Source organism: Apodemus sylvaticus, chromosome 2 (genome assembly GCF_947179515.1).
Source record: "Apodemus sylvaticus chromosome 2, mApoSyl1.1, whole genome shotgun sequence".
Classification (NCBI taxonomy): domain Eukaryota; kingdom Metazoa; phylum Chordata; class Mammalia; order Rodentia; family Muridae; genus Apodemus; species Apodemus sylvaticus.
The window spans coordinates 59,187,461-59,202,101 of record NC_067473.1 but is presented as its reverse complement, the minus strand read 5'-3'; the positions used below and the strand labels follow the sequence as shown (position 1 = coordinate 59,202,101).

The 14,641-nt window shown below is 36.9% G+C and overlaps 1 protein-coding gene across 6 annotated transcripts in view; it reads left to right on the top strand.

The window, feature by feature from the left end:
* Nucleotides 1-14,641, top strand: part of Cnot4 (CCR4-NOT transcription complex subunit 4) — a 106,375-nt gene that overhangs the window by 52,493 nt on the left and 39,241 nt on the right. For 3 of the 6 annotated variants that reach the window (XM_052173435.1, XM_052173433.1, XM_052173437.1), the window contains exons 4-7: nt 6,066-6,152; nt 6,875-6,976; nt 7,632-7,757; nt 11,274-11,398. In XM_052173435.1, coding sequence (XP_052029395.1) covers nt 6,066-6,152; nt 6,875-6,976; nt 7,632-7,757; nt 11,274-11,398 — 440 coding nt within the window. Of the gene's footprint in view, nt 1-6,065; nt 6,153-6,874; nt 6,977-7,631; nt 7,758-11,273; nt 11,408-14,641 lie in introns of all 6 variants that reach the window. The other 3 variants (XM_052173434.1, XM_052173432.1, XM_052173436.1) reach the window with 1 other exon arrangement.

Sequence of the window (14,641 nt, the reverse complement as noted above, 5' to 3'; positions counted from 1 at the left end):
CACTCTACTAGGCCATTTCCAGCAGCTTTTTTCTAACTGGCAAATACCTACCTGGGTAGTAGAGTGCACTTAACACAAGATTTATTTGGGTTCATAGTTTCTGTCTGAGGTTTTAGTCCATTGTTAGCTACCTCCATTGCTATGGGCTTAAGGTTAGATAGATCATCCTTCCAGAAGCTGAGTGTGACAGAAGAGGCTACTCATCTCATGCAGTGAAAAGGCAGAAAGACTGACAAAATAAGGCTGGGAACAAGATACTTTTCAAAGGTACACCTCAGAGACCCACTTCCTCTGCATGGGACCCACTTCACATAGCTTGTACCACTTCCCAGTGATCATTCAGTTATGAGGTCAGCAGCAAAGTGACCACTGACTAGGCCATAGTTTTCATATATACCAGCTGCAGACCAGGCCTTCAGTATATGATCTTCTGGGGGATAACTTTATATCTAACCATAACTAAACCTACTGTCTCTTTTTGTAAAGACTAGAAAAATATATGTTCACTGATTGATGAGTTTGTACTAAGGCTTTAAAATTCTTCTGAATCAATAGAGGAGAATCTTAGGGAGCTATTTCTAGGAACAACCTCATGAGCATTAGAAATGGATGCAACTCAATAATTACTGGGGTCTGGATCACCATGACGGCTCAGGGAGTAAGGGTGGGTGCTGTGGAAGCCTTCTGCCCTGGACTCAGTCCCCGGGGCCCGTGTAATGTAGGAGAGCATTAGCTCTGCCGGGCTGACCTCTGACCTCTACATGTACGTGGGCCATGGCACGTCCTGCTCCCCTCTCCTGCCCTCTGCCCTACCACACACAGGAACCAAGGGCCAGGGGATGTGGGAGTGTTTTATGTCATGGTCAAGAGACCTGCTTCTTTGCAAAGGGATTGGTCAAGAGTTCATACCTGTCATCTGAGCATTCGGGATATTAAAGCAGGGGGATCATGGGTTTGAGTCTAACCTGGCTACCTAATGACTGCCGGGCCATCCTGAACTAACGAAGTAAGATCCTGTCACAAGAAACCATAATAAAACCTTTTAAACAGGAAAGGAAATATTAACGAAAGAGTTCATTTTAGACCCACAGTATCACTTCAGCAGTCATTTCATTTCTTCCCTTCTGTTTGTAAGCTTCCATTTTTCTGCTTTCCTCAGGCAGACAGAATCCTACCTATCCTGTGACCACCTCCCTTGAACATGACTAAAATTTTGCTCTAATTTGTCTCTTTGACCCATTCATCACTGTTCTTAAGAAAATGTTCTGTCTTTGTCTCTCTATCTCTCTCTGTCTCTCTGTCTGTCTCTCTCTCTCTCTCTCTCTCTCTCTCTCTGTGTGTGTGTGTGTGTGTGTGTGTGTGTGTCTGTGTGTGTGTTTGCTTGCATGCTATTGAGAGTGCATACATTCATGATGTGGAGGTCACAGAATAACTTTGGAGCTGGTTCTCTTTTGCCTTTTTATGGGTTCCAGGCTTAGCTTGTTGTTGTTGTTATTTTGTTTTTTGTTTATATATCTTTAGTTTATCTCTAGTATTGGAAACAGTGTGGGGCCACATCTAGAAGTAGATTATTAGATGTATTTTATTAGTCAATAGAAAAAAATTAGGAGCTATGGCAATTTGATGACAATTAAGAGGTAATTATACATCTTAAAAGTCCTAAAATTTCAGGTTTGAGGAAATATTCATTCCTAATTAAATTTTTATTTTTGTGGATACATACAATGTTTGATACTGAAGATAAATTAGGTAGCAAGCCGAACAAACTATACTCAATAGGAAGTTTACAGGCTAGTGGAGAAGACAGAATTCAAGTGCTCACACATTTCTGAGCATTTACAAAAAGAGAAGTTGGAGGCTGGAGAGATGGTTCAGCAATTAAGAGCACTTATTGCTCTTGCAGAGGATCTGAGTTTGGTTCCCAGCACCCACATGGTGGCTCACAATCATCTTTAACTCCAGTTCCAAGGGATCTGACCCCTTTTCTGGCTCTGAGGGCACTGCATGTACTTGGTGAGCGTACATATATGCAGAGAAAACACACATACAAAAAACAAGCCAAAACACCTCCACAAGAAAAGGATAATTACGATCAGCTTTGAGAATTAATAGTATTAGCTAGAGAGCAAATAAGGTCAAGTAGTGTCCCAGGAGTATGGTAGTTGTAGAGTGCATTCAAAAGTCTGTCTGCACAACCATTCATTTATAAACTAGAAACTGAGGCAAAGACGTTGAGTGGCTTGTTTGTTATGGTAGGTCTTCTCCTATTTGGGTGTGTTCTTGTCCTGATGATTGCTTTGTTAATCCATTCCTTATTCACTTGTGCAGCATCTGATTGTCACCTTTTGTTCGTCTTTGGTAGTGTTCATAAATATTTAATTGTGTCCCCAAAGAATATTGCCTTCATTTTATCAGTGGTTTAGCCAAAATCTAGAATTCGTGTTAATATAGAATATTTAAGTTTTTTGCATTTCCTTTGCTGTAAAAGCCTATTTGATGTTATTGATGTTTCATCCATATTTCTGTTTTTGTTTTTTAAGGCTAGAGTCTATTGTTGATATTTGCCTTAAACTATTAAAATCGCTGTCTCAGCTTTCTGTGTTGTGAGCCACCACACCTAGATTTTTATATAATTCTTTTCACTTACTACTTACATGGTTAAGTTTTTTTATTTAAAAATCTACAGATTACCTATCTGTGCAGGCACTATGTCAGATACTGAGCATGCAGAGTCTGCGAAACAGTGCCTGCTTATCTGCAGAGGTAACAGTCTTGTGTGAGGGACACTGTGTGGCTTTAGTGGTACATAGGGATAGCAGCATACCATTGCTGGGAAGGCATATTGGTCTTCACTGTCTTTGGGGTGAAGTGCTTCCTGCACAGGGAATGCCCAAATGCTTTTGAATGAGAAAGTCCTCTTTATAAAGTCTTTGGGAGATTAGAGTTTAGTGGTTGTAATCAATTGAGTGGCACTTAGTTACTATGAAGGCTTTGCCAACAGTGCTGAGGAGTGTACATTTTATTCTAAAAGTACTACAAAGCTGTTAGAGTTTTTCAAGAATAGAATGACATGTACCATTTTGGTATCAGATGGGTTTGTCAGTGTAATTTTATACCTATCTTATTTGCCATGAAGATGTTTTATCAAGTTATTTGCCAGAAACTATTTCCCTAAAGCAGTGGTCTTCAACTCCAAAAGTGGTTCATTATCCACAAGCTAATACTATATAAAACACCTTTTTTTGTTGTTGTTGTTAGATCACATTCATTTACATTTTACCATGCATTCTTGTGTGGCATAGAGTAGTTGAATTAGACTTGATTTGGTAACTTTCCAGAGCTCCCAAATTACTTCCATTGTACAAGCAGAAACACAACTCTTGAACGAAATATTACCCATCTTTTTCTTGATGACCTCAGTTAACCCAACCCATCAAGAACTTTTGACACAGGCACCAAATAATGGTCCCCCAAGTTTGCCCTTGCCTGTACTCCTATAAGCTTATGCTCTATTCCATGGCCAAACAGATTGTCCTCTTTACTTTCTTACAGTCTTCTACTTCTTAATCAGAGTAAAATTCAGATCCCTTAGAAGGACCTGCATGACTTTATGACAGATTACCTCCCCAGCCACATAGGCCACTGGATTCTCTGTCTTAATGAGAATAACACAGGTCTCCTTGCACTAGTCTAAGCTCTTACGCTCCCTTGTGCCCTAAATACTCTTGCACCAGAGGGGATACCTATATTCCAGTTTCAGGAAATAGCATGTTTCATAGAAGAGAAAAATAAAGACATCCATGCATAGAATATCTTCAAAAGACAAGGATGAAGAACTTCTTGAGACAAGTCAGCAAGTATACATATGAATAGGACACTTAGATTAAAAACTACAACTATGAGCAAAGTCTCAAAAAGACATTCCACTTTCCTTGAAAAGACTTACTAACTGGAACAATTCAGTGTTTTAAGTAATCACTAATACACTTAGAAATAAATTTTGATGGTATAATTTCTTTCCCTATATATTTGAAAACATATATATCCAGGAAACAATGATGAAAAGACCTTTTCTGTATGTAAGTGCTTGGGCATAGGCACTCTCGAACCTACCTGTTATCTATGGCCTTTTAAGCCAGAAGCATTAGTATCACTTTGGAAATTACTCTATCAGTTCTTAGCCTCTGCCTTAGACCTATAGAATCTGAATTTCTTTTTTGTCTTTCAAATGATTTGTGCTAATATTAAGTTTCTTGGAGTACTGTTTTTACACTACAAATAACCTATTTGTAGAATCACTGAATGTGGCAGTTAAAATTATAGATTGTTAAAGTATATGTTTTGGCAACCTAAGTACCATGAAATGATAAGATTTCTATAAAACAACTAGTAAAATTTCAAAGTATGTATAGTCACTTCATATTTACATATTATCTATAAATTCAATTTATGTCAAAACTGAGGAAATACTTTAGGTATAATATGAACTTTCTAGCTTCCCTTAACTATAAATGGACATCATGTCTTCTGGGACATCACATCATTATGGGACATGCATGTCTTATGGGACATTCAGAAGGTATCCAGGAACCACTATTGGGTAGGGCTAGTTTGAGCCATGGAAGAATCTCTGGCTTTCATCTTCTGAATGCCACGGTGTTTCCTTCTTACTTTAAAGTCTCCCAAATAAAACTTCCACAGGTCTCTAAAGTGGCCCTGTCAGGGCTTCCTTCATTGGGAACTGCAGCTAGAAGCTCATGAAAGAACTGCTGCTGCAGAACAGCTGTGTGCTGCCAGCCTTGGGGAGCAGGTGTTCTAGCTGTGAGGCTGTTGCTGTTCTTCCAGCTGGACTCCTGAATTCAGTTTCAGATCCTACTGGCCAGAAAACCTCTCTCAAGACAGTTTTCTTCTCCATGTTTTAACTCTGAAACAGTATGGGAATGAGGTGTCATTTCATTAGCTACTGTTATTGTTCTGTCAGTCAAGAGGGGAAAAGGGGGAAACCCAGTGTGTCACTTTTTGTCTGTATCTAACCTTACATTTGTAACAACCCAAACTATAGTGAGGTTAGTGTGTATTAAGTTGGATACTGCTAAGAATTAATAGCACAGCACAGAAAGAGGTTGCTGTGTTTAAAGTTCTAGGAAAAGAACAAAAATTAATGTTGAGGTAATTATAAGTCATGGGAGAGATTTTGTATCATGTAAAATTCTGATCATATTAACCAAAACCAAGGTTATACAAGTTCGTAAGAAAATCTAGAAGAGGCCAACCTAGTCTGTAAAGTGAGTTCCAGGACAGCCAGGGCTACACAGAGAAGCCCTGTCTCGAAAAAAAACAATTTAAAAAAACCAGAAAATCTAGAAGAATACTGTTGTAATCAAATAACAAAATAATAGAAGTGAGAGAGATATGAGGGAAGTATCCACTAAGAAGTAACTTAGGTAATTAGATGAAGAAATATAAGTTTTCCAAAGGTAACTTAGCAGGAAAGATTGTGACAAGGGAACAATCTATGAGACTATTACAAAATAAAATTTACTGATATGGGAAATTATACACACAGTGATAAATCATAAAGCATAGGAAGTTGAGGGGACACTGTTAGCATGTTTGGAACTTATAAACAGTGGCTTAGTATAATATGCAATAGATTTATGAGACATAAATGTCATTGCTCATGCCTGTTCTTTGTTTCTCTGTTCTTGAATATAATTTTGATCATTACTACCTCATAAAAATCATCTCTTAGTGACAATACAGTTGAATTCTATGAAGGTAATATTCCATAGATTATTGATGCAAATATTAGAACATAATAATGCAAAACTTGTTAAGTTTTAGTTCCTATAGAGTGTTTCAAAAAAGAATAGCTCTTAGATTTCTTTTTTAAAAAATTCTGTAATTTAACTGCATAAATGCTCTTAGGACGTAGTTACATTAATTAGAAACTTTAAAAATTACCATTGTGTTTTTATTTTCAAGGGATGTTAAATGTCCCCATTATAAGGATAAAGATGATTAAAGCAGGGACAGTTTATGCCTTATTTCTTCTTCTCTTACAGGTTTTAAAACGACCAGAGTATTTTGGGAAGTTTGGTAAAATACATAAAGTTGTCATCAATAATAGCACATCATATGCAGGCTCACAGGTAACTCATTATAGGGATTTTTGCCTTTCTCCCTAGGTCTGGGCTTGACCTGGGCTGTCAGAAGGAAAACTTGCTTTCTGCAGTTGGAAAGCTGAGGCTCGAAGGGGTTAAACAGTGCAGTGGCCGCTCTTGGTGGGCTGGGGAGATCTAAGTTTATTTGATTCTGCCAGACGTAGAGTGAAATTACTTGACAGAATGAGAGGGAAATAGAAAACAAAAATTAACTGATGGGATTAAAGGATGGTAGTGGGGACATAGTTTGCTACCAGGCTACCTGATCATTAGATAATGATTTTGAATCAGAAAGAAGTTTAGATATTGAAAACTTAATAGAGCAACATCGTCATACTGACATTAGTTAAGAACTTGTATAGGTAATATTTATTTTTTAGAGTATTTACTTTGATATAGCATCTTTAAATTTTAAAGTTTCACTTTTAAACTTTTTGAAACTTTGATAAGCTACTTTTAAAAAATAAGGAGGAAAAAAGGGAAGATACTATTTTTTTTAAAATATGTGTTATAATCCACTTACAGCTTTTAATGAGCTAGAAAAGGGAACATTATCAAAAACTACTTCTAGTTATTGATTGCCGTTATCATGAACAACAGTAGTAATAACAAAATACCCTTAGAATTTTGTAGGCAGGTTGTAAAATACTTTTCTTTTTCAGTATTAATTTGAAACTAATAACAGTGGAATGGGATGTGCTTCACTTTAGGGTCCAAGTGCCAGTGCTTATGTAACCTATATCCGGTCAGAAGATGCTCTCAGAGCAATACAGTGTGTCAACAATGTGGTGGTAGATGGCAGGACACTAAAGGTAATGTGTTTCTCTTGATTTTTTTTTTTTTTTTTTTAATTTCTGTCCTTTAAGAGGAAGGGGTAAGATTGGAAAGAAGCAAAGTGTCTGGCATTTAAACAGTAATTTTGAAGGCATTTTAAAGATTTGTCTTTTAGGTTTCCATACTAGCCTGTGATACACAAATTATTTAGTACTAATGTAGTAGGGCCCTATTTTATTTACTGGTAATATACATTATTTAGGAGATAATCCTTTAAAAATCTGACTTTCATGTTTTTCTTATTTTATGAAAATAGAACTGTTCTCATCAGAAAAAGATAATAGTTCTGACTTGCTGGTTTATGTTTGGGCAAATAATCCCAACCAGTGTAAATGGAAGAGGGATAGCAGAGTTAGGAAAATGAATCTCTCTTCTGTACAACTTAAACTCGCAGCAGGTACCCAGAGAAGATTTGAATTTGTAAATTCTGGAAACCATATCTGTTTTCTCTAGATCTTCTAAGTAAACTACAGTATAATCACCAGTAATACTTCAGCTTCCTAGTGCTCTTAGTCATGTTTTATTCTGTGTCTCCTTTTAGGTGAAGTTAAAAACATTAATCATGGAAATTGACATTGTGGTATCAATTCATATTTTGAGTCTTCTTTCTCCTGCTCCCTCTTCTTCCTACAGGCATCTTTAGGTACCACAAAGTACTGCAGTTATTTCTTAAAGAACATGCAGTGCCCAAAGCCTGACTGCATGTATCTACATGAACTGGGAGATGAGGCGGCCAGCTTCACAAAAGAGGAGATGCAGGTAGTAACACATTTGAATAACCAGTTTAGTACAAAATAACTTTCCAAGTTAAAATTAAAACGACAAAGACAAAGATGAAAACTCAATATTCCTTTAAAGTAGCATTTTTCAATGTATCTTATAAAATGTCTCTTCTGTGGACATGGTTGCAATAAAATGAGTCTGTAGTCAGCTAAGTTAGAAAACTACATTAGTAAATCAGCAGATTCATTTGCTGCAAGATGTTCCAGAGGCTTTACTATGCTAGTATACATTCAAAAGGGAATTTTAGCTGACCACAGGAAATACTTCCAGGACTCTACTTTTAGGTCAGTAGTTTGAAGCCCAAGGAATTAAAGTAATTTATTAGTTGGGGTATTTGTTTGTTTGTTTGTTTTCGATACAGGGTTTTTCTTTGTAGCCCTGACTATCCTGGAAATCACTCTGTATACCAGGCCGTCTTGGAACTCACAGAGACTTTCCTGCCTCTGTTTCCTGAGTGCTGGGATTAAAGCTGCCACCATGCCCCATTGTAGTTGTGTTGCTGTTGTTGCTTTTGTTTGTTTTGGTTTACTTCTGTTCTCTATAGAATGTTCTAGAAAATAATAATCTGTCCAGTGATGCCGATATTATTTTCAAACAGTGAGTCTCCTTTGAAAGTGTCCATAGGGTAGTCATTGCCGTATAAAAGGTGACTTGAAGGCTTAATATCCTATCTTCTTTGTTTCTTCTTCTCCTGTCTCCTTTTAATTTATAGTATAAACATGTGTTTACAAGTAAAAAGGTTGACTGTGCGCCATATTAGGATGGAGAGGATACCAAAGCACAGTGCTGCGGTTCCCTTTTGTAGGTGAGGACCTCAGATTGTTGCTGGATCTTGTGCTGGACTTTTGCAGAAATACTTCTCACTTAGAAGGTGGGGGGCATTCATTGATACTTTTTATTCCAGGTCAATCTAGAAAATATTTGAACTCCTTTAAATGCAGATTATAAACAGCATGAAGTTTTAATCTCTTTTGATTTGGAATTTATATATATTAAGTCCCATTATAATAAACAACTTGATGATTCTTGACAGTATTGTCTTTGAGATTCAAAAACAGTGTTAAAGTGATACTCAGCAGGGCAGACAAAATACTTATTTTCCAGTTAGTACTTTAAAGTTTTGTTTTATGAGTGATTTTTTTTTTCAAAATGAAATCTTTTCTGAGTGTGTGTGTATGGTGTGTATGGGTATATGAAGGTGCATGTACCTGTGGCAACTAGAGGTACACACGAATGTCTTGACAGGGTCTGTTTGGTTAGTACCCTACTGTTTTCTCCAAACATACTCCATTTTGCTTCCATACACAGAGTCCTGAACTCAGGCCCTCATGTTCGCACAGCAGCAGTGTGCCCACTGAGTCAGCTCTCTAGCTCCTGGGGTAACCTTGAATCTAGATAGCATTTCACACTATATTTTAAGGAACATGTACTTAACACTCACATGCTGTTACAGTGAAATTTTGTCTAAGGATTTCCAAATTTAGGTTGATCTCCATGTAAATTTGTCATTGAACAGTAGGAGAAAAATGCATGTGGTGGGATTTTAACTGTCTGTATGAACTGCATTATAATCACTTATGTATCAGGCCGAGCCATAAAAACTCCTGAAGTATTCATTACAGAAAGAGTTTTGTAGGTGGTTCAAGTTTTAAAAGATGAAAGATTCACACACACACACACACACAAACACACAGTCTTAAATCACATTCTTTGTACATGAGTTTAAAATTTATTCTGATAGAGAATTTCTTTGCAGAAATATTTCTCAGTATGGAAAGAAAGTTTGAGTAAGTTCTATTATGGTCAATCCCCAGAACCATCTTTTCTCGTTACTCTATAGCTATAATTGAGTAAGCACCATGGGTGTCAGAGTGAGAAGCAATGTCATGTGTGCTGCAAATGATGTGGTTGTTGGTGCCCACTTAGATGCTTCTGTCCCCCCTCGTCACTTGATTGATTCTGCTTTATTTTCATTTTGTCACAACATATTCTTAAGTCACTGTTTTAAAATCGTTAATATTCCCGTAGTAAATGGAATGTCCTTTTAGTTAAGATACACAAGTGACTCAGAAGGGGCTTCACTGTCACTTGTGTACAGTTTGCTTCTTCAGTGAGTCTTTGCCTGATTTCTCCTATACAGTTTGTGACATTGCCTTGTGATAGGTGTTCTTTTTTATATGCATGAGGTGCCAGCAAGTTTTCAGTAAAAGTCAGTCTCATAAAGTATCTTAAGACTTCTGGGCAGTTGTTGTATCTATCACTGTGCTATTGTTATCCCTATTATAACACTTCACTCTGACATTGTAGCAAAAAAGCATGTGGACACAGTGTATAAATGAGTAACCAGATTGTGCCCAGTGAAGCATTGTTTCTAAAACAAGAGACTGGCTGTAAACTGCTCATTCCTGATTTAGAGTTAAGGCATGAGTTTCCATTTTGTTGTTGGTAGGGAGAAAGTAGATAATAAAAACCAATTAATGACATTTTTACCTGGTGTCAAGATGAAGGAAAATGTAAGAAAACTGTGGATTTGTTATACTGTTGATCTCTAAGTACAGCCGTCTATTGATAAATTTTGTTTACTCGTAGATGTCTTAGTTTCCTTCTACTTGCTCTGACAAACAGCATGACCAAAAACAACTTATGGGGAGGAAAGGAATTTTTTTAAGCTTATAGGTTTTAGTTCATCTTTGAGGAAAGTCAGGGCAAGAACTCATGGAATAATGCTACTTCCTTTCCTATTGACCTGCTTATACAAAGCTAGTTTTCTTCTGTAGCGCAGGAATAGTACTATGCAGAGTGGGCTGGGCTAGCCTCTACTACACCAGTTGACAAGCATGCCCACAGGCCAATGTGATCCAGACAGTCCCTCAGATGGCATTGCCTTCCTGGGAGATTTTAGGTTGTGTCAAGTTGACAGTTAAAGCTAACCGGGGCATCAGAAAGCTTAGCACAGTTATAAGGAAGAAACTGGAAGTAGTTTTACATTTTTATTATATTTATTTATTCATTTATGTATATATGAGTGCACACATGTACATGCACATGTGCTGTACCACATATATGGCGGTCAGAGGATAGCTTGTGGGAGTTGGTTCTCTCCAACCGTACATGTTTTCCAGGGATCAGATTCAGGTTGTCAGGTTTGCCAACAAGAGCCTTTACCCACTGAGCTATCTCATGGCCTTCTGGTACATTGATACGTGAAATTGTATCTTTACATAGAGTGCTGAAAGAATGCTTTGGCCTATGGAATATCTGTAGTTTAACTTGGCTGCAATAACTTGTTCTTAAAGTTTGGTAGCATCATCCTCATTTGATGTCATTCAGAGTCATTTCTTTTGACTCTGAAAAACCTAATATTCCATTTATGGTACTTTGAATAGTTCAGAAAGGAACCAAGCATTTCACACCAGACGGGTTTTTTGTTGTTGTTGTTGTTTGTTTTTTGTTTTGAAATCCCACTGCAGTTTTAATTTCTTCTTTCATTAGGCGGGTAAGCACCAAGAATATGAACAGAAGCTCCTCCAAGAATTATATAAATTAAATCCCAATTTTCTTCAGCTATCTACGGGTTCAGTTGATAAGAATAAGAACAAAGTGACACCATTACAAAGGTATGATACGTAAGTATTAATAACCTACTCAGATTTCTACCCTCCTGTTTGTCATTCTTTTCATTATGTATGTTTTTAGGCAAAATTCATGACAAGATCTATTACATATGCAATGTCTTCAACTATATAGGAATATCAGATCATAGTTTCTGGGTGTGATTTTTATTGGATTTTATTTTGAGACAGGGTCTTATAGTAGCCCTCATTTGGCCTGGAGCTCACTGTGGAGATCAGGCTGGCATTGAACTCACAGAGATCCTTCTGCTTCTACCTTCTGAGTTCTGGGATTAAAGGCATGTACCACAGGCATGGCTAAGTTTGAGTTTCTCTTGCTCATTCCTCCCTGCTAACATTTTATCTTCTTGATGCCTTCACTTTTGGCTCTTAAATACAGACTACCCTGGGCCCAGGGGACACCTTTCATGTTGAAAGGAAATCAGAGATCTGGGTGTAGTGTACACATCTCTAATCCTAGCAGGCTAATGCAGGAGGGTTACAAATTTGAAGTCACAAACTGGGCTGCATAGCAAGTTCTTGGCTTTCTCAGGTATGTATAAAATAAGAACCCTGTGTTGGGGAGGGCAAAAGAAGGCCAAGGAGACTTAGGTACTTGCCATCCAATTTAAGGTTTCTCTCTGACATAATAAAGGAGAAAAATATGTTATAAAAGAGAAAGTGGTAGTTATCTAAAGTATGTATGTGTGTTTGGCTTACAAGTATGCATGGCTGTTTAGAGAAGCAATGGTGTTATATCCTGTGAGGAGAATGTCACATACAATCTTACCCCTGGGGACAGGTAACCTTGTTTTCTAAGTCTAACATGGTTTGGGTGGTGGATAATGGATGAGTGTTAAAACAGATTTATAATTTTTAGTACAATGTCTCATGCTGATTTGGTGATCTTCATATCGTAAAGATCTGTACTTTGGTGTAGGTTGTCAGAAAAATATATAGCTAAATAATAATTTTGGGATTTTACTGTGTCCTAAATATTCTTTAAGTGATGTTTTAATGTTCCACTTTAAATAGTAGAGTCTGGAGTCTAGTAAAATAACCAGCTTTTAAATGTATCAATAAGAATTACACAGATTATTGTTAGAATATTTCTTCAAACATATTCTTATGTTTAGAATTTAAAAGCTGACATTTTTGCCTTTTGATGCTGAATATTATTTAAATATTTAGGACTATTTAAATATGTTTATTTTTATACACTTATACATAATAGATTATATATAGAGATATGTAAGTAGAATTCAGCATAAAACATAAAGTTATTGTATTTAACAATGTGAGATTTATTTACCTTGAAGTTAGGAATAAGAGCTAAACCAACCATATTTTTTGGTTTGAACAAACTGACCCTTTCCTTTGATAATTTGTATACTCTTTCTAGATGATGAACATGTGCTATTGCTCCTTACCTACTGCTTCTGTGATGCTTGATAAGGAAGTGAGATTATTGTAGTAAACATTTCTGATATACACAGCATTTCTGTACTCAATCATCGTTCTTATTAAAAATTGTTTTCTGTATGATTACATTGCTTTGAGATGATGGAATTCAAGTGCTGGGAACAGAAAACAAGGAAGCCATGCAGCTGTGATTCATAAGGATGGGCATTGGGGCTTTGTGTAGATTGGGACATTATCTGTGCAACAACTGAAGATATAAAAGGAATGGTACCTGGCTGGGTCCCTGTGCTTCGGACACTGAGTCGGCCTGGTGATAAGAGTCACAATGTTATCACAGTGTGTTAATAGACTCTGTGATCATGGCTTGACACGATTCACACAGTCCTTGTGGGAAAAATGAAGATGTGAAGTTCACACTGAAACGAAAGGAAGATGTAAATAGAATTTTGATGTGCTTATGTAATACCTCCTGTGTGGCAGATGTTGTCCTTTTTACTGCAGATAAGAAAACTAACTTTGTGTTAAGTGTTAACAAGTTCTCCACACAAATGTGCTATAAAAACGAGATTAGAGACAAATCCTTGTCACTATAAACACCAGAATCGCCTCACTTGGCTTTCATTTAACAGGTTAAATTAGGCCAAAAATTTAAAGGAGAAATTGCTAGAAAAGAGGTCAATGTCAGTTGCTTTAGTTTATTTGAGTGAAACCATGTCATAACCATATGTATTTTGACTGACAATCTCTTGATGTGTATTAAGAGTTGTAGCTTCCAAAGAATTGATAGCTTTAAGCTTCCTTCAATCACAGATAGAGGGCGCTAGTATGTTATCTACTAAAGGTTTTGAAAGGAAAACTTTTATAGGGAATCCACTAGATTTTATTCTTTGGAGAGGAAGTGTATATTGTAACAATCACTACCATCATAGTTACTGTTATCTTTTTGTGGTGCTTTGGAACAAATCCTTATGTGTGGTAGGCAAACACTTCACCACTGACCCTTTTCTTACTGAAAATTAAGTGTACTCTCATAGATATAAGTCATCAGAATGCCTTACTAATAGATCAGAGTGGGAGGAGTTAGTGCATTAATTCTGCTCTCTGAATTCCATGGCATTACTTGGTACCTCTAAGACTCAAGAACAAAAGTAATAGTTTGTCAAAAATGTACAAGATGCTCTCAGGCAAAGCTGGTTAAAGCATGAGTAGGTATTGAGATACCTGTGAACTCTGAAATTTTATGCAAAAATTTACATGTCTATTGTTTTTCTATGGAGGCTTTGCTGTGCTGCCAGTAGAGGGCTAGAGGTAAGTGGGAGAGAACAGGCGCTCTGAGCAGTGCACAGGAGCCACAAAAGCAGCCTGCATTTTATGGGTCTCCCAAAAGACTTTCTTCTTTTACTACACACAAATGACTTACAATCTCCATTTTTATTTTTGCATAAAACCCAGAATTATTTATTAAATTGGTGGCACTCTGCCAATCTTGGCTACTGGACATTAAAATTGGCCAATTGCTAGGGGTTTGTTTTTCTGTTTTGGATTCTGTCTTTTAATTTCTGTTAGTCTCTGATCTGCTCTGACATATATGTAGTTACTACACATGTGCATAAATGATGGGGAGCTATTAAGTGACCTAGGGGATCTTACCCCTTTTAAGTTCACTATAGTTAAAGTTAATAGAGCCACTGATATAAAGGATTAGACGAAATTGTGGGGTAATCGCCCCTACCTCCACTTAAAAGTAACTACTACCAGACTCAGTGGTATCAGTGGTAAAAATGAGGCTGTTTATTATGATCTGGTAAGGTGGGACAAGAACTCACA